The sequence below is a fragment of the Hippocampus comes genome, unplaced genomic scaffold (genome assembly GCF_001891065.2).
Source record: "Hippocampus comes isolate QL1 unplaced genomic scaffold, H_comes_QL1_v1.1 scaffold22, whole genome shotgun sequence".
NCBI lineage: Eukaryota > Metazoa > Chordata > Actinopteri > Syngnathiformes > Syngnathidae > Hippocampus > Hippocampus comes.
The window spans coordinates 7440568-7460673 of NW_017806175.1; the positions used below are offsets into that span (position 1 = coordinate 7440568).

Sequence of the window (20106 nt, forward strand, 5' to 3'; positions counted from 1 at the left end):
CCTCTGCTCTCGTCTGCTCGGCGTCCGCCTGTTTGCGTCTCGCTTTTTCTCTTCCTGTTGAATTTCCCAGTTTGTTTGAGCCTGGACAGGAACTCCGTGCTCCGCCCCATGGTTAATAACACCGAGGCTGGAAGGACTCCTCGAGCTGCCGACAATACATTGGGAAAAACTCCCCATATACTCCACCTTGGAACTCCATTCTCGGTTGAAAAGGAGGAGGGGGAGAAATCGACGACGTGCCCGGCTGAATGGCTCTCCCGTCGTCTTAAGTCAACTCTCGGTTCTCCGTAGCTAACCACCAACTGTCGCCGGGTGAGTTTGAACAGATTGAACCGAGTTACGTTAGCAAACTTTGGGTGTAGGCTTCCCTTGTGGCGCCTGCTTGAAAGCCCCCTTCCCCGTTAAAAATATCACTAAACTTCGCCTAAATATCATGTTACGTGGGATGTTACTCCTATAATCATGTTACAGTATTTGAAAGTGACTTTTTTTTAATTTTTTTTCCCCTTGGTGGCTCGAGTGGTGAGGCCGCGGCAGGCTCACCGCAGCGACATAGTGGGGGCAGGCATTTTCACACTTCAAAGGCACAACAGTAAATTTCATTCAAATTCACGATAAATTGGCTTATTTATGTGTTTTACATTCATAACATGCACACAACTGTGCTTGTTGGATCACCTGTCCGCGAACAGGACAGAAAGTGTGGCATGAAAGTGGAGCTGTGGTTGATGAGGCGTTCATGGCACTGTGGCTTCCGTTCACAGTCATTTTGCTGCGATTTAGTGAGTGATTTAAAAAAAAGTTAACAAGTTTAAAGTACAGAAATTAAAAATATAAGAGAAGCGCACAGAGGTTTTAGCCATTTTTTTTCTCATAAGCGATGTTATCTGCTGCAACTCTGGTTAATTTGACTTGCTGGGTTTATTTTTTTTAACAGCGTATTGCTGCCTACCAAAAAAACTTCTGTATCTCGTTATAAATTGATTATGTTTCACGTTTCAATAAATATAATTTAATGTGAAGAATTTCATATTAAAAGGTGATGCGTTACAGCACACAAGAAGGACTCCACTAGTGACCTGAGCCGGTAGGAAGTACTTTGTTGTGTTCCGCCAAATGCAGAAGCTAAACTTGAAGTTGGTGGGAAAAAACTTTGGAAATTTCATTCTGGCGGAAAAAAAGGCAAACGGTGCTCAGGAGCCTTCGGTTGCAGATCCCTGCCTTACCACTTTGTACATTTAAATAAAAATACAGTACCATACTTGAAAAAATGTAATCCAGAGGAAAAAGGGACAACAGACAAGCTTTTATCCGCGATTTCATCGACACACGGGACACACATTATAACAGGGGGGCCTTAAATGAGCTCATCCTCAACTGCGAGAATCCTTCCAACATCAACTGTCAGGAAGTTACGTAATGCGCCGCTGTCACTTTAAAGAAGTTGAAGTGTGTTGATACCCATAGAACAGGAAATGGAATGTTGGCTCTGGCAGTAAAAAATGTAAAACCTAAAACCCTGCCTGCACTGTCATCTCCATGATGAGTAATTTTGCTTTATTTTAGATTTATTGTGCAGCATCTCCCGTATTTTTACATGTCACTTCAATAGTCATTGAAAATATGACTTATGACATTGTAGAGTCACAGTCAGCCAGGTATTGATGGAACACTGTTAAGTTGCAGTGCTACCAAGCGCTTGTGTTGATTGCGTCTGTACACATCACTGTGCTGTCTATGATGTCACAAAGAAATTGAAATAGTTGAGGCGGCATTAAATGGTGAACATTGCATGCTTCTGGGCTTGGCGCTGCCTGCGTCACCCACTTTAGGCCACTGTAAGTAATAAGCCTCTTACGGTGCGGTGGCAGGACTAAAACTTTCCGAGCTCTATCACTTTTATCAGAGGAGACACTTTGAGGTTACCCCCGTTTTTTTTTTTTGTCATGTTCCTGACTTGTGTGACCAACCTTGTAACCTTGGGCAGTTTGTTTTTTTTGGGGGGGGGGGGGTTCTGTATGGTTGAGATCAAGATGAATACTTCTTCAAGCACATTGAAAAAGGAAAGTCAGATATCTTAGCAGAAGTAGATTCTTTCTATCCCGTGCATTTGAGTTGCACTTCCTTGTCTGGTCGCTTGTTGTGAGCAAGATTGGCAAAACTTTAAAGGGGAACTAAACCCCCCTTTTTTTTTTTCGAAAATAAGTTCTTTGTGCCATCATTAGTCAAAATGCAGTATTTCTGATTAATACTACGTTCATGGGATAAGAATCAAACAGATCAATTCATCAATTTTTATCTGGCTCATTGGTCTGCCGTGTTGAGCAATGTCGCCCTCTGCTGTTGTCCAAAATTAACATCACAGCTACTCTCGGCCATTGCCTTGCAAACATCACGCAACTCGGAAAGCGGGTTAGCAGGACACCCCATGTATGCCAGTATGAGTACTAGCATAAGAAAGGATAGTTTTAGTCTCTTGATACATACTCTTTTCGTAATTCATGTCATAATGTACATCTTATCTCTCGGTACAATGAAACACTGCGGTAAAGCCAATCCACGTACCGTCGTTCCATCCGTAGCCAACTTTGATGTCCTCCTGTGACCTTCCGGGCCCGACGTGCTTTGTTTGACTCGCTGATTGTTCGCTATCAGGGAGAAAGCAAGCAGTCAGCATCAATGTGATGAACCACAACTCTACACAATTTTGTTGTTCTAGACCACTGCTTCCCAAAGTGGGGTCCCCCCCATACTTTAGGGGTATGCGGAATAATCTGCATTAAATGATTGTTTTATGATTTTTAAAAAAAAAGTGCATATGCATAATGACTTTAAAATAAATCATCTTGGACACAAGAAATACCCTGCATTTATTAAAAAAAAAAAAAAAAAACAATAAAACTAAAACTAATACCAAAAATAATACAAACTAAACTAAAGCAAGGATTTTTTTTTTTTTGCAAAACAAAAAAATTACCAAACCCGCTCTAAGAACGAATGTAAACTGTCCGAATTTGAAAAACAAAAGTCAAAATGTATTTAAAAACTAACCAGAATGAAAAATTCAAAAAGGTTATAAGCCTGTTTCACACACTCTTTCACTCTCTAAAAAGTACCGGCACACGTTCGTTGTTATAACACCACAGCTTTCTGTCTTCTGTGCCTGCTTGTCAAAATGAGTAAACGTATTGCCTATTTTTGTGAATCATTTCAACAGAATGACGTCCACCGTCACATTGGAGGATGCCCTCTCCAACGTGGACCTTCTGGAGGAGCTGCCGCTGCCTGACCAGCAGCCGTGCATCGAGCCTCTGCCTTCATCGGTCATGTACCAGGTCAGCAATTTGAGGTTGTAAAACGTGCGTGGGTGATTGTGATGGTTTTGAAGGTCTCACCGACTTGTTGTGTCCTTCCTCTCGCAGCCCAACTTCAACACAAACTTTGAGGACCGCAACGCCTTCGTCACGGGCATCGCCCGCTACATCGAGCAGGCCACCGTCCACTCCAGCATGGTGCGCTAACACACTGCTTTTGACACCACGCTGTCCATTTTCATCCATTGTTCCCCTCCTCATAGGAATTAGTTGAAATTGACCAGGCAATGCGTGATGGGGCATTTTTACACTTTGAACTGTCATACGGGTTGAAAATGAAGCGCTGAGTTGCAAAAATTTAAAAGTGGGAGCAGTAGACTTTTGCTCAGTATGGCAAAAATATTCACATGGTTGACAACATTACAAAGAAGTGAGAATATTTATGTGAATGAAAGAAAATGTCAAAACGGATGAAGAACAACAGTAAGGTTGTAAATAAATTAGGTGATTTTTCATGTTTTATTCATAACAAAACAGTAATACTTTTTTATTTGTCGAAGTCTAAGGAAATGTCTGACAATAAATGTAACCCAAAAACGTGTTTTCTCATGAACAAGGGGAAAAAAAAAAAGTCAGGATTTGTTCCCCTCTTTAAATCGAAGGCAATTTCTAACATTAAATATGACAAAATCCACCTAAACGACTTTACTCTCGCTAACATACCTAAATTAAAGAACATGTCTAAGATTATAATCGCTAAATATTCAGGTTTGAGTATGAACAAAAGTCTTTGGCACCGCTCGAAAGGCTTTGTGTCAAGTTAGGAGGCAGGAGGGGGATAATTCCTCTGTTTTGGAATCAAACAAACTTTGTTTGGAAGCAGCAATGCCTCTCTTTGCTCCCTTCTTCCTCCCACCAATCCCTGCCACCTCCTGGGAGTAAATGACTCATGCATGCCTTAAGCTCTTTGAGCCCTGCGCGCATGCGTGCGTGCGTGCGTGTGTGTGTGTGTGTGTGTGTGTGTGTGTGTGTGTGTGTGAGAGAGAGAGGAAATGAATGGGCACTTTTATTAGCTCTATTTTTGTTTAACTGTACAAAAAAAAAAACCAACTTAATTTTGATCGTATGTCATAAAATGAAGACAAAAGCATTTTAAAAAATGAATACATAGCGACAAAGTCACCAAATAAGTCATAGAGGGGTGTAGTGGGATGGCAAAACTCCTGATTCGCTATATGCAGTGGTTTTTAGGTCGTGGTTCGGTTAACGTCGGGCAAAATTGATAATAGGTGCTTTTCTTTTGTGATGTTAAAAACCCCATATATATACAATAAAATATTAAATGTTGACAAATATGTAACATTTAAAATCTTTTTTTTTTTTTGGAAGATGAGCTAACAGTTAGTTTTTTTAGAGGAGCGTAAGAAGACCAACGTTTTCTCGTCTTTGAAGAGAAGCACAAAAGCAAATGTTTTTACTCTTTATGGGGAAGTGCAACACCGATAGTTTCTTCTTTTGGGGAACGTGCAAGATCAAGAGTTTGTCTTTTTACGAAAGTGCATCCTCGGTCAGTAGCCTTTTTTTTAGGAAGCTGACAAATCAATCGTTTGTTTTATTGGGAAATGCCAACATTCATTTGTGTTAATTTTGACAAAGGCGCAGCATCAATCATTTTTATTATTATTTTGTGGGAGGGGCAAAATCCAACATCAACTGTTTGTCTTCTTTTTTTTTTTTTATTTAAGGAAAGTACGGCACCCACAGCTTGTCTTCATTTTAGGGAAAGCGCAACATCAATATTTGGTATTCTTTCTATGACGGCGCATCATCTATTGAGAAAACAATGGCAAATGGTGTCCAGTGAGTGTATTCGGCTTTGGCAACAGGGGTCATCATGTTTTCTTGGTGTTTGTTTGTGGCCGTAGAATGAGATGCTGGAGGAGGGTCAGGAGTACGCGGTCATGCTGTACACCTGGAGGAGCTGCTCACGCGCAATCCCACAGGTAATCACGAGGACTCGTAATCCCAGCGCCACCTTCCTTAATTCACTCATTGCTCTCCCGCCGTAGGTGAAATGCAACGAGCAGCCCAACCGAGTGGAGATCTACGAGAAGACGGTGGAGGTGCTGGAGCCCGAAGTCACTAAGCTGATGAACTTCATGTACTTTCAGGTGCAGGACACGTTTTTACATGGCGGGGAATTGTGAACCGCGGCTATCACGTGTTTTATAGAATGGGGTTTCACTGCAATCGAACCGACATTCAAACGTTCTTTCTTGTAGCGCACCGCCATCGACCGCTTCTGCGGCGAGGTGCGCCGCCTGTGTCATACCGAGCGGCGCAAGGACTTCGTGTCCGAGGCATACCTGCTCACGCTGGGGAAATTCATCAACATGTTTGCCGTCCTGGATGAGCTCAAGAACATGAAGTGCAGCGTCAAGAACGACCACTCGGCTTACAAGCGGTAAGAACAAACAGCCATCCAGACCTCCTGGAGATGATTAAGGCCCGTAACTAAATAAAGCCGCGCCGATATAAAAGATCATTTCAACAGCGATGGACTGAAAAATATGCGTCTTTACCTAAATAGAAAACTCATTTAAAAATCAAAAAACAAAATGAAATGTACAAAATTACATTTGAATTGTAACCGGAGTGTATATGTATAAATCTGGAAATAATAGCGGCGCATTATTTCCGGATTTGCATCAAAATGAGTTCTTCACTCACGAGTACAATAAAACATGACCTTTACTTTTTAACTATTTGATGTCAATTCTACAGAATTGTATTCATGACATCGAAGAGGCATTTCTGTATTTTGTGTGTAATCAGATCTTGACAATAAACTTTTTTTTTAATAAACAATAGGTGGCAGCATCTGGCAACAATCCACTTCACCCTTCACATTACAAGGATGAAAATATGCAATGAAATGCTGTGAGAGTTTGATTTGAAACAAAATCTTTCTTTCTTTCTGTCCTACAGCGCTGCTCAGTTTCTCCGAAAAATGTCTGAGCCCTCATCCATTCAGGAATCCCAGAACTTGTCCATGTTCCTGGCAAACCACAACAAAATCACTCAGGTTGGCCCTCCAGAATGCCAAATGGCATCGCTCGCGATGAGACCAATCAATATTTTAAAGTCCCTTTTTGCTCCACACCGGCAGTCTTTGCAGCAGCAGCTGGAGGTGATCAACGGCTACGAGGAGCTGCTGGCCGACATCGTCAACCTGTGCGTCGAGTATTACGACAACAAGATGTACCTGACCCCCGGCGAGAAGCACATGCTGCTCAAAGTGAGTCATCCCGGGCCAGCTCAGCAGGAAACAGTTTTACTCCCCGCGTATTGTTTGTCGGCAGAATTGACCCCCCCAACCCATGCCTTTCAACCAGGTCATGGGCTTTGGCTTGTACCTCATGGATGGAAACAGCAGCAACATCTACAAGCTGGATGCCAAGAAGAGGATCAACCTGACCAAGATTGATAAGTTTTTCAAGGTACAAATGAAGGAGCATCAACATGTGTACTGTGGTACCTTGATTTTACGAGTGCCCCCAAAATAAGGGTTTTTCAAATTAATTCATTGAAATGCCATTCATTCGTTCCAGTCCCCCCAAAAAAACATGATTTTTTTCTTTTTTTTTAATAAAGAAAATGGCACAATAAGTACAATTCTTACAAGTACAGCAAGTTTTCCCTCATCCCTCGCCACTCATCCCGCCTGTTCTTAGCATTTACACCACCTTAACTCAATGGACTCGCGTGGATTGTCTCGTTCGCAGCAACTCCAGGTGGTTCCTCTTTTTGGCGACATGCAAATCGAGTTGTCCAGGTACATCAAGACCAGCGCTCACTTCGAGGAGAACAAATCCAGGTGAGAGGAGGGCGCCCACATGTGGCCGTTTGGAAAAGCGACATTTGAGTGATTTCTAAACTGCCTCATCAGTAACCCCCCCATTGACCTCGTTTGTGTCTATGTAACCTGTTTTTTTTCTCCCTGTTCTGTTGTCTTTCCCTAACTGAGTTGCCTGTCCCTCCAGGTGGACGTGCACGTCCATCTCCAGCAGCCCTCAGTACAACATCTGTGAACAGATGATTCAGATCCGGGAGGATCACATGCGCTTCATCTCTGAGCTCGCCCGCTACAGCAACAGCGAGGTGGGTATGCAGTTCCGGAGATTTTCATTTGTCGGTGGGAATGGCTCAACCTGATTCCTTAGATTAATCATGCGGACAATAAACGTGTATTCATTGTACTCACCAAGAGGAGTAGACAGAAATGAGGGAGAGATTTTTATTTGATGGGCTTTTTCAGAGTGAATTTGTTTTTCAATCAGATGTCTTAAGTGTGTTTCCCATACGTACGGAAGCTGATGAAAATGAGCTGTAATGATCCGTAGGTGGTGACTGGCTCAGGGCGTCAGGAGGCCCAGAAGACTGATATGGAGTACCGGAAGCTTTTCGACTTGGCCCTGCAGGGCATGCAGCTCCTGTCGCAGTGGAGTGCTCACGTCATGGAAGTGGTGAGTTTAAAAAAAAAATAATAATAATAATAAAGTGGTAATTGGCATATTGGCATGTACAGTGAACGGCCATTTTTTTCCTGGGTCGATCTCGAACATATCACCCACGGTAGAGACCATGTAATATTTTGATAGTTAGTTTTACCCGCCCACACATGCTTTAAACGCAATTCAATTTTTTGGGAAGACTATTGTGTGACATCACTTTTTCGAAACGAAAAGAAAGCTCTCACTGGCATAGTTCTCCACAGCTCAACTTGCTCTTGTGCTGCAACAAACATTAAAAAATAGATTGAAAATCTGCACTTTGGCAGAGATGTGAACAGTGAACCGCTGTATGCCAGGGCTTCGCTGTCCTCATCGCTTGACAAAACTTTCCTCCTCAGTACTCCTGGAAACTGGTTCATCCCACGGACAAGTACTCCAACAAGGAATGCCCCGACAACGCCGAGGAATACGAGCGCGCCACCCGATACAACTACACCAGCGAGGAGAAGTTTGCCCTGGTGGAGGTGGGTCAATCATATTCGGCCTTTTTTCATTTCGCAATGACGTTGCGGGCGCTTCCAGGCGGCAGACGGTTCGGCGATCTCCAGTGGCACCATCAGTGAACAAAATCAAGACTGGTTGACAAAACGCCAAACCCAACGTTTTTGGCAGCGCTGACTCTTGTAACTGGAAGTACTCTGGCGCCCATAAAACTTTCGTACCGGGCGTTTGCAGGTGATCGCCATGATAAAGGGGCTGCAGGTGCTGATGGGCCGCATGGAGAGCGTGTTCAACCACGCCATCCGCCACACCATCTACTCAGCCCTGCAGGACTTCTCGCAGGTGACGCTGCGTGACCCGCTCCGCCAGGCCATCAAGAAGAAGAAGAACGTCATCCAGAGGTACACCCCAAGCTCTTAACGCGACAGTCTGGAATCAGGCCCACACTGAATCAGAATTGCAGATCAACTGCTAATAACAACTTTATTCAGTGTAAACTAACAAACACTGTGCTAACTGTATGTGCGATAGAACCGGCCATTACCGGTATCTGCAAAACACAAACAACACCCTGCGGTTTACTCACCCATCCAACAACTTAAACAGCTTCTTTGGATACGATTTTGGAATTGACACGCTGTATCCATCCGCTTATGAAATAGTTGTAATCCTCCAGTGATTTGTAAGCTTTCATCCGCCGTGTGTCACAGACCATGTCGTCGACACCGAGTAGTAAACAATCTCGGGATCACCGTGGAAAAGGTCTGACTTGGAAGCAGCATGGGTCAATTACTCCAAACAGAGAAACTTTTGTGCCGGTATCGCGGTTGTAGATCAGCCGCTAAGTCATCAAAAAGAAAAGAGTTTCCCCCCCATTGTGACCTAAAACCCGTACGTCTCAATTGAGAAAACTTTTCTAGAGGGGAAGCAAGAATAATCAAGTCAATAAAATAACGTGGTTGCCTCGAGTGCGCACACCCTCTTGTAACTTAGCATGCGGCCGTGTCAAGAGTGAACCGATCACATTTAAATTCTTGCCAATTGGGAGTTAGCAAACATGCAGCACCATTTGAAGTGCCACAGTAACCCCTAATAAACTTCAGCTGTTCTTGTTGGATTTTCATGACATTCTCTCTCCTACTCCTCCTCCTCCTCCTCCTTAGTGTCCTCCAGGCCATCCGGAAGACGGTGTGCGACTGGGAGACAGGCCGTGAGCCGCACAATGACCCGGCCCTCCGTGGGGAAAAGGACCCCAAGGGCGGATTCGACATCAAGGTGCCTCGACGAGCCGTGGGACCCTCCAGCACTCAGGTGACACCTCCCTGTCCACCCTTGTCGCTGATAAACTGGTCGTTTTGACCCTACCAGCAGTCTATCGAATTTTTCCTGGGGGGTTAGCAGTACACACTGGTGTGATCACCATTCCGCTTTCCTCCCCTTGAAGCTGTACATGGTGAGGACCATGCTCGAGTCCCTCATCGCCGACAAAAGCGGCTCCAAGAAGACGCTGCGTAGCGGTCTGGAGGGCCCCACCATCCTGGACATCGAGAGGTTTCACCGCGAGTCCTTCTTCTACACCCACCTGCTAAACTTCAGCGGTGAGCCTCCACATCACCCCCCCCCCCCCCCCCCCCCCCCCCCCGGGTCTCGATTTCACGTCGCACAACTTCTGTGGAGCGATTCCACCAAATGACACGGTTTGACTTTGTCCACTTCTCTGTAGACACCTTGCAGCACTGTTGCGACCTTTCCCAGCTGTGGTTCAGGGAGTTCTTCCTAGAGCTCACCATGGGACGCAGGATCCAGTTCCCCATTGAGATGTCCATGCCCTGGATCCTCACAGATCACATTTTAGAGACCAAGGAATCTTCCATGATGGAGTAAGCAAACCTCCCCCTTTTTCTTTTCTTTTTTTTAGGGAGGGGTGTAAAGCTCTTAGTCAGTTTCAAGATTTGTTAATTGACTTTTCCTTTGAGGGAACACATGACTTGATGCTAAAAGTCATTCTGTTTCAGATATGTGCTGTATCCTCTGGATTTGTACAACGACAGCGCCCACTATGCCCTGACCAAGTTCAAGAAGCAGTTCCTCTATGATGAAATAGAGGCCGAGGTGATCCGTTTCCCGTTGTGTCAATTTGTGGTTAACAAAAACAGGAAAGAGCTGTTAATTAATTCTCGTGGCCTTTCTTCATGTTGTTTTCTTTCAGGTGAACTTGTGCTTCGATCAGTTTGTCTACAAGCTGGCCGATCAGATATTCGCTTACTACAAGATCCTCGCTGGAAGGTAGCGAGCAGATTGAATCTTATTATATTGTTGATTAATATGTACAGTGAACCCTCTCAGAATTGAAGTTTAGCATTCAAATTGTTTACCACCTATGCTTTATTTATTTGATTTTATTTTTTTTTTGTGTGCTCAGGCCAAAGCTATTTTGACAATGAAAAGAGTGCTCTGAGCCATCTTGTGGCATCGAGAAGACAAAAATGAGAACCAGAGCTGCATTTAGTCTGGCCATAGCCTTATATAAGAGGGGAAATTAAACTCGCAAGCGTAGAAAGCACCACTGTTTTTGTTTGGGGTTTTTTTTTTTTTTTTTTTTTTTTTTGGTTTTTGATTGTTTTCCTTTCCAACACAATGCCAAAAAGTCACTCTTGATGCCAAAAACTTCACAGCAGTGTTCTGGCTGTGGTTTTCCCCTCCTCTTGTTTCTGACTGTGGTCCATTAATAACTGTCACTCCAAAACTGATTCCTTTCAGTCTGCTGCTGGACAAACGTTTGCGCGCTGACTGTAAGAACCAAGGCGCCAACATTCCCTGGCCGGCCTCCAATCGCTACGAGACCCTGCTGAAGCAGCGCCACGTACAGGTACCCTTTCTCTTGCATTCTTGCACTTTATAGATCCTGACGAACGAATCAGTGAAGGATATCTATCGAGCTCTCACTTTTTTCTCACCGTTTTCCATTCACGCTAGTAGCATTCACTCACTTTTCTTCCTCCTGAAAGTACACCGGTGCCTGTGATTCACAAACATGAGATCTTGAGCGCACTTTCCATCTAACTTAAATGTCGTCTTACCGCAGCTCCTCGGCCGCTCCATCGACTTGAACAGGCTTATCACTCAGAGGGTCTCGGCGGCGTTGTACAAGTCCCTGGAGCTGGCCATCAACCGCTTTGAGAGCGAGGACCTCACTTCAATCCTGGTAGGGAAATGCACACTCCTAAGAGATTTCAGCTCACATCGCCAACCAGGGTGACCTCATTTAAATTGTTTTCCATCATTCTGTCTATTTATCATGGTTGACAAAAATTCAACATTGAACCAACAATCAGTCAGATCCTGATCGTAATCTTGTCTCCTGAAGGAACTGGAAGGACTGCTGGAGATCAACCGCCTGACGCACAAGCTCCTCTGCAAGTTCTTGACGCTGGATAGCTTTGACGCCATGTTCCGCGAGGCCAACCACAACGTGTCGGCGCCGTACGGCCGCATCACGCTGCACGTCTTCTGGGAGCTCAACTATGACTTCTTGCCCAACTACTGCTACAACGGCTCCACCAACAGGTAGCGGGCGCGCCGGAGGGGGCACGCTGCCATCTTAGATCCGTCTGGACTAAGCTCTGACTTGCTGCGCTCAGGTTCGTGCGCACCGTCCTGCCTTTCTCTCAGGAGTTCCAGAGGGACAAACCGCCCAACGCTCAACCCCAGTATCTGTATGGATCCAAGGTCAGTGGCACCTGTAGTTAACACCCGTATATATGTATGAATTTGCCGGCATCAGAGCAGCTATACGTCGTAGACAAAGGATTCCCACCGCATTGGAGTAACAACCGGTCATGGCTCAGCTTCAGCCCTGAGCAACCGTGACGTCGTTTATGATCGACAGAAAGTGGCAAAGTGGCCGCCCCCTGAGATGGATCAAAACCGGTGGATTTTGCTGCTTAACTCATATTCCACAAATTCAATATTAATCGGAATGCCATACCCAGACGAGTGGGGGCACACACAACATATTTTTGTCAAGAACATTTTTGAATCGACTCACCTTTGAACAAAAAAGTCAGTGAACTCACCTTTTGGCATTTCCACAAAATAATAATTGTTAGGGCATCAAACCTGCCCTCCCATCCACTTCAACCCCACTTCACCTCACTTAACTAGGATTAACGGATTTATCTATGCCGATTAAAAATAAATAAATAAAAATAAGCAGTCAATTTGAAGTGGGTATGTTTTATTTCCCGACGCTTAGGATTCGATAATAATCCATAATACAGTACACCATAATTCTCTCTGGGCTGGACAATATGGCGATGACCTCAATCTAATTGCCTCAAGCTGGCTCGCTCCCAGAAAGCCGAGCCAGCGTCCTGAGCTCGTGGTGGCCGCGTTGGCTGCCGTTGTCGCAGCTTCCCCGCGGCGTGTATAGTCGCCCGGATGACGGGCGACCCGACCGGACCGCATTGGTCACCACCGAACATCCTTGTCTGCCGCCGCCCGCTCGACCCGCGCAGACGCCGTGCATGCACCCCCACAGCAGGACGCCGGCAATGACCAGCAGCAAAAGGCAGCAGGTCAGCCAGGCGCCCGTGGCCAGCTCCCAGCCGCCGCGATCCTGCCCCTCACCGCTGTCGCTCAGGGTGCCGAACACCTGACACTGGTCACGCACCGGGTTGGCAGCCTGGCACGTGACGCACAGTAAGTAGGTGGTCTGCGGGAGCAGGTTGGCCAGGTGGGCGGCGGTCTGGCTGACGGGGATGCGCTCCTCGTGCATGAAGCTCTTACGCTTGAAGGCCATGAGCAGGCTGTTCCAGTTGGGGCTGTACATGACGCTGTAGAAGGTGTCCAAGCAGCCGGCCGACGGGGGCCAGCTCACCCTGGCGGTGGTTGCAGAGACGTTATAGACTGCGATCGCCATGAGGGGAAAAAAAAAATGTTTCCTCATGTAATTCCAGCGTGCGGTGCTCACAGTGCAAAACACACCTGGAACAGAGAGGAGGGCAGTAGTCTGCAAAATGTCACACAAAGTTGCGCTTATAAAAAAATACTTTGGCTGGTCTCATATTAACCTTGCGATATGAGTTTAAGTTGACCATGCTTGGAACTCAAAACGGTTGTATATAAAATCATCTTTCCCTATTCAAATGAATGGAAATGCCATTAATCCGACCCAGCACTGCAAAAATATAGCAAAATGTGATAATAATAGTAATTAAGAATGTAACCATTTTTGGCACATTTTTTGCTTCAGTTAAATGGACATGCATAACAAGATGCATTGCACTAATGTACCGTAATGTGAATGTGGTAATTTCACTGTATGGTTGTTTGTTTTTCTGTATGCAGCTCTCCCTTGCTCTAAGGCCTCAGGGAGACGAAGCAAAATCTTAAATAAGTACCCCAAGAATAGCCCGCCACGCATCATTTTGCGATTAATTACTAATGTAAATCCCACATTGGGATTAGTTACGATGTAACAATGCCAGGATAATAAGCGGGGGATTGTCTGGAATAAACCCTGGTCATCGGTGGGATTATATTACGTAATCGTGCCCAATGATTTGCCAAGAGGTCATTGAGTCACGGCCAACCATTTGACTCTTTTTAGAATATCCCAATGATGAGATCAGCGCTTCTCAAGCCTTGTACATACAAAATAGCACTTCAAAAAATACTGCAAATACCAGTATGATGGTCACTATCAAGATATAGTTTTCATTCCTAAAATACATTTTTGTTATTGTAAACCACTGAAACATTATGCTCTAAAGTACAGTTCAGTTGTATTGAATGTGGAAAGTCACATAAAACTGAATTGGATGTAGGAAGTGATTATTTTGCATACCACTAGAGGGAGCACATGTACCACAAGTACGGTATCAGAATCTGTCCAAAAAAAAATTACATTCGATTTTCTACTTTATCAGAAAAGGGGATTTTTTCCGACTCGCACAAAGTCGACCTATTTGTCAACTCTAACCCATAGCGACAAAACAAGCACTTCCATGTCAAATATTAAATACGCAATTAATGTTTTGAGCAATAAATATCAGCAGAACATCTGGGACTTACCTCTCCGCGCTCTCCGATGATCCCGAGTCTCATCCCGTCACATCTCGGATGACGCTGTCAATGTGCAGTGCAGATCAGTGCATCCTTGTTTGAGCCGCCGCGGTCGGGTGTGTGCGTAGCCGCCAAAGTGCTGGGAGGAAAGAGAGGGGGCGGCGGGGGTGAGCTGGGGTTGAATATCCTGCAGTCGATGACTGAAAAAGAGAACAATGCCAATTTTCAAACATGAGAGAGAGGGAGAAGCAACCATCTGGTCCTAAAAAGCAAACAACTATAAGCTGATTGTCATGGAATATTTCAAGGATTCTAAAGAGGATCATTCCTAAAAGGATACTGATGTACATAGAAGGATTAATTTTTTAACAGAAATATTATTCCCCCCATAAAAAACTGCATAAACGGAAGTTCTGCTGCCATATCCATGATTTTTCTCCCTGTTAAGTTTTATTTTGAATCCACTCTTCACTTTCAGTGACAAATTTGCAAATGCCAAACTGCAAATATTCAGAGCTGAGAACCCATCCCAAATATATTAAGGTTATCAGTCCTCCAGAAATGTACTTCCCTCCAGCAGGTTCTTCTTTCAGCCCTAAAAAACAAACTGTGGTCAGTGCCAAAGAAGAGGTTGAAATGGAAAGACTGGCAGAGTCACAGAAAGGCATAGACATCTTTGCAAGTTTTCAATCACCAGCAAAGACCCTTATTAGAAATTTATTTGGACTAGTATGCTCGCTAATATTATTGATGTGCCTCATGTGAAGGTGGTTTGTTCATGTTGAACAATTCCACCCCTGAATACAGTCATTTATGCAACATGGGTTTGTGATTGGGTACGTGTTAGATGCATGGTGTTGATGCTTTATGGTCCTATCAATTTTAAGTGCGTTGACGCCATCTTGTAGCATGTATATGCAATTACAAACCTTATTTGCTGCTGGCCAGAGTTCACTTTTGCTTTTCCGCTTTCCGGTACCGCCCCTCCCTGACTGTATTTTCCCTCCATGTGGCGGCAGACGCTGAACTTGACATACAGCAGCATTTTCAGTTGCTATCGCAACTTTGTGGGCCCGCCGCACATCAAGGTCATGTGCCGGCTGTTGGGCTACCAGGGCATTGCAGTGGTGATGGAGGAGCTGCTCAAGGTGGTCAAGAGCTTGGTGAGTCGGACTCGGAGTCTGCCGATTGTGACATGAGGATGGTTGCGGGGGCGGTCTGCCTAACGAAGTGGCTGCTTGCCGGCCTTTGTACTGTAGCTCCAGGGCACCATCATGCAGTATGTAAAGACCCTGATGGAGGTGATGCCCAAGATCTGCCGGCTTCCCCGCCATGAGTACGGCTCGCCAGGTTTGTGTGTGCTCTCCTTTACATCCCAAAAAGAAGTTAAATCTGAATTCTCTTCTGCCAAGTATTGGAATCTACAGTATATGGGCCTTAAAAAAAAAAAAAAACATATCGGTCGGGCCCTCGAGAGAAGTTGTGTAATTTTCTGCTTTCTGATGCGTTTTATTACCCCGCCCCCTCCAGGAATCCTGGAGTTTTTCCACCACCAGCTGAAGGACATTGTGGAGTATGCTGAGCTCAAGACGGTTTGCTTCCAGAACCTGCGGGAGGTGGGCAACGCCCTCCTCTTCTGCCTACTCAGCGAGCAGAGTCTGGTACGGCCAAAGCCACTCCCTCTGAAACTACTTTTGCTTGTTGATGCTTAAAAATAGAGCTGCGGTGATCAAACATCTAGTTAACAAAAAAAAAGGCAGCAAAGCAAAATCTCAGCCTGGAAGCTTTGCAAGGATAATTTGTCCTCGCAAGACTGCTGCAGTCATCAGAAATAAGTTGGCACAGTGGCAGGAGGAAAAAGTCTGTAAAAGGCACGGCCAGCTAGCACTCTCAATTGCCGGCGCCCACGTCACTCACCGGCTCAGGCCCTGCCTTTTAAAGCCGTTCACAGTCACAGATGTAACAGTAAAACATGAGAATGGTGACCCCAAGTGGACAAAAATACCTGTGCATTACTGTATTTAATCAGGAAAATAATGGCCATTTAAAGCCCGTGGGGGAAAAAAAAAAGTAGGGGAATCGTGGGGTGAACACAAATGGCCAGTTTGAGCCCAGAGCATGAACACGTGTTGTTGATTTGTCTCGTGCTGTGGCGCAGTCGCAGGAGGAGGTTTGTGATCTGCTGCATGCGGCACCTTTCCAGAACATTCTGCCCAGAGTCCACATCAAAGGTAAACAGCCAACGCACAAACTCACATCTTGTTCATTTCCTGTCATGATCAAACAAAAAAAACAAATAACCCGAGTGGATAGAATTTATAATAAGTGAAAAGATGACAACGAAGTATGAATGAAATTAGGAGAACATCAACACAAATAAGAGATGGCAATCGAATTTCAATCAACTTCAAAAGATTCATAAGCATATCGTTAAATCTAATGATTAAGAAAAAAAAGAAACTACAACTGCAATTTCACAGATGCTGTACAAAAATGTAAATGTATGTTTGTGTGTGTGTTGACAGAGGGTGAGCGCCTGGATGCCAAGATGAAGCGTCTGGAGGCCAAATACACGGCGCTGCACATGGTTCCTCTCATCGAGCGTCTCGGCACGCCACAGGTACGTCGTTAGCACGCAGGCCACCTCATGTGTGTCGTCAGTCGACTTGCAACATTGGGAATGAACGGAATAAACCAGAAATTTACTGAATTGACAGCTGGCCCCTGATAGGAAGCCACAATTTTTGATACACTTTCAGGCCCGACCATGAATCGTGAAAGATTGGGCAAGGAGGAAAAAAAAAAAGGAAATATGTGGGGGATCGGGTAAAAAGAAAAGTGAAGGAGTGGAGGATGGGGGAGGAAACGTGGAGGATTGCATATGAAAAATATCTATTAAGTGTCTGATTAGCTTTTTTTTTAAATGCAAGGGGATCAAGTTTTTAAAATATGAATATGAAGGGAGAAAAAAGAATTATTGTGGGATTGATTTAAAAAAAAAAATCTGTGGGGGGAAAAAATGGAAAAATCTCCGGTTTAAAAAAAAAAGCTCGGGGTGGATAACAAAGACATAAATAAGTGAGCGATCGGGTAAAATAAAACGTCGATCAGTGGAACCTTCTGGAAATTGATGAAGTTGCGACCGCTGAACCGCAAATCTACATTTACAGTTAATCTTGTCGAAGTTTGATTTGAATTCATTTAACTTGCGTGCAACAAAATTAAATGCTCAACTGTTTTTGAGTTGGAATTTGGTGTGTGAAGTGAAGAACCACCGAATTTGTCATTTCCCCTCCGTCTGTAGCAAATTGCCATCGCTCGCGAGGGTGACCTGCTGACCAAGGAGCGACTGTGTTGCGGCCTGTCCATGTTTGAGGTGATCCTGGCGCGCGTGCGCGGCTTCCTGGACGACCCCATCTGGCGCGGCCCGCTGCCCAGCAACGGCGTCATGCACGTGGACGAGTGCGTGGAGTTCCATCGTCTGTGGAGCGCCATGCAGTTTGTCTACTGCATCCCCGTCGGCGCACACGAGTTCACCGTCGAGTAAGTACAGGGGCATTTTTTTTCTGCCGGGGAATTCTTGATTTAAACACCAAAATGTTCAGCCTAAGCGTTCACAAAAGGCCGCTAGCTTAATGCTAACGCATGTGCAAATGCGAAACGCCGGAGACGGGATAACAGAAACTGGCATCGATGTGACAGTCATTATAAACCTTCAAATAGTTGCGACTTTTTCACATGACGCAACAACACACACAAAGAAAGTGTAACATTTGCGAATTTAACATCAAAAACACCTTGGGCTAACAAAGTTAGCGTCGATGAAAAGTAAACGTGTATTTAAACTCAAAATTTCAAAATGTTCAGCCAAAACCCCTATTTAGCAAATGCTAACATACACTTTAAACACCATAGATAGGCTACTGAAAATTTGCATACATTTAAACAACAAATTGTTCAGTCAAACTACATAAAAGTCTGCTAGCTTAATGCTACTATATAATTCGAAACACCATAGCTGGGGTAATGTCGCACGCCCCCCCACTAGGTACCACCGCTTGCCTTCTTTGTGCACGTTTGCCACCTCTGACTTCATTCCAGTTGGGTGTGTACAATGATCCTCGTGCATTTTTTTTTTTTTTTTTTCAGGCAGTGCTTCGGCGATGGACTCCACTGGGCGGGCTGCTTGATCATCAGCCTGTTGGGCCAGCAGAGACGCTTTGACATCCTCGACTTCAGCTACCACCTGCTGAAAGTGCAGAAGCACGACGGCAAGGACGAGCTCATCAAGAGCGTAGTGAGTACTGTACCATACCGAGAGGCGGGGCACACTCTGGAGTGGTTGTTAGCACACTCAAATTTACACCTCAGGACAATTTAGAGTCTTAAGTGAAGTTCGTAAGAATGTTTGTTTTTGGAATGCTAGTTTTTCTCCAGGTCCTTGGACAAACACACAATGTAATGTTTTTCAAATTAAGTAAATCCAAAGGATTTTTTTTGAAAAACATTTACACAAATGCGACCAAACGATGATACCAGCAAATCAGAGTACCCACGTACACAGGAAAAACAAAAATTAAGGTTGACTGGTTAGTTGTGCTTCAAGAATGCGTAATTTTTAATTCATTTCCAAACGATGATACTGGATACCAGCAAATCAGGGTACCCACGTACACAGGGAAAAAAAATAAAATAAAGGTTGACTGGTTGGTTGTGCTTCAAGAATGCGTAATTTTTAATTCATTTCAAAAACAAAATGTTTATTTCTGGAAACACCAAAAGTTAATTTGAAATGGGTCTTTAAAAATATTTTTTTCTACTCCTACTTTGAAATCATTTTAAATGCAATCTTTTGTCATAGTTACCTAATGACAGTTTTTTTTTCCTTCTAATATGTATTGCAAAACGTACTCAGTTTTTGTAATTATTTAAAAAAAAAAAATGTATACAATGTAATTTTCTCACTTTTAAATGTGCTGGAATAATCTGAACGTTCCGAGCTCCTGTTTTCCCATGCCAGCTCACACTTTCTTTGGTCACAATGAACTTGTCTCTAGGCATCCATTGTGTGTCTATTTTTGTTTTCCCAGCCGCTGAAGAAAATGGTGGACCGCATCCGCAAGTTCCAAGTACTCAACAACGAGATCTTCGCCATCCTGAATAAGTACCTCAAGTCGAGCGACGGCGAGAACATGCCGGTGGAGCACGTGCGCTGCTTCCAGCCGCCCATCCACCAATCACTGGCCAGCAGCTGAGTGCAAAAATATTACAAATATTCCCTTTTTGGGGTCAGGGGACTCGGCTAGCAAAGACCATTGAGTTTTATTCCCACAATAAAATTTTTGTATTCACACGTGCCTTATCGGAGAAATAGATTGTTTTATACTTCTAGACTTTCTAAGAGATTAATATTTAAAAGATTTTGTGGTGTTGGTGGTGGTGATGAAGATGGAACATTAGAAGTGAGGTGAAGTTGTTTTGTTTTTCATATTTTGCATGCCAACGCATTTCCATTGACTGTGCCTTGACTTTTAATCATCCTTTTATTATTTCAATAAATATGTAACAAATCTGTTGGTTCATCCGCAGAGCTGCATTTTTTTTTCTTAAATTAAAATCAAAGTTACTTTCAAGTATCACGACAATTTGTAGTGACAGTGAAACCTGATCATGTTGAATATAAATATTTCCAGTGCACGAAAACAGAGTTT

The 20106-nt window shown here is 44.2% G+C and overlaps 2 protein-coding genes across 2 annotated transcripts; one reads left to right on the forward strand and one right to left on the reverse strand.

The window, feature by feature from the left end:
• The first annotated feature begins 8 nt into the window (after positions 1–8).
• LOC109531994 (cytoplasmic FMR1-interacting protein 1 homolog) lies at positions 9–19977 on the forward strand. The gene is made up of 31 exons (XM_019896536.1): positions 9–312; positions 3218–3335; positions 3423–3512; positions 5240–5317; positions 5384–5485; positions 5597–5778; positions 6303–6399; positions 6484–6612; positions 6710–6814; positions 7100–7191; positions 7358–7475; positions 7718–7840; positions 8227–8352; positions 8564–8730; positions 9493–9640; positions 9774–9927; positions 10053–10209; positions 10345–10441; positions 10539–10615; positions 11090–11198; positions 11415–11534; positions 11697–11896; positions 11971–12058; positions 15415–15558; positions 15655–15745; positions 15926–16056; positions 16554–16626; positions 16921–17015; positions 17700–17938; positions 18545–18692; positions 19486–19977. Exons 2-31 carry the CDS (start codon positions 3219–3221, stop codon positions 19648–19650), a joined length of 3762 nt encoding a protein of 1253 aa, XP_019752095.1. The 5' UTR covers positions 9–312; position 3218; the 3' UTR covers positions 19651–19977.
• Positions 12098–15408, reverse strand: fndc9 (fibronectin type III domain containing 9). Its single transcript, XM_019896542.1, has 2 exons — positions 14405–15408; positions 12098–13315 (listed from the first exon to the last, which is right to left on the reverse strand). Exon 2 carries the CDS (start codon positions 13275–13277, stop codon positions 12666–12668), a length of 612 nt encoding a protein of 203 aa, XP_019752101.1. The 5' UTR covers positions 13278–13315; positions 14405–15408; the 3' UTR covers positions 12098–12665.
• Positions 19978–20106: the final 129 nt, after the last annotated feature.

Excerpts from the sequence above, each read along its gene's own strand:
- fndc9 (XM_019896542.1), bottom strand. The coding sequence starts at position 13,277 with ATGAGGAAACATTTTTTTTTTCCCCTCATGGCGATCGCAGTCTATAAC.
- LOC109531994 (XM_019896536.1), top strand. The coding sequence starts at position 3,219 with ATGACGTCCACCGTCACATTGGAGGATGCCCTCTCCAACGTGGACCTT. Across the intron at positions 6,815-7,099 it reads AGATTGATAAGTTTTTCAAG|CAACTCCAGGTGGTTCCTCT; the intron begins GTACAAATGAAG and ends TCTCGTTCGCAG. Across the intron at positions 11,897-11,970 it reads TACAACGGCTCCACCAACAG|GTTCGTGCGCACCGTCCTGC; the intron begins GTAGCGGGCGCG and ends TGCTGCGCTCAG.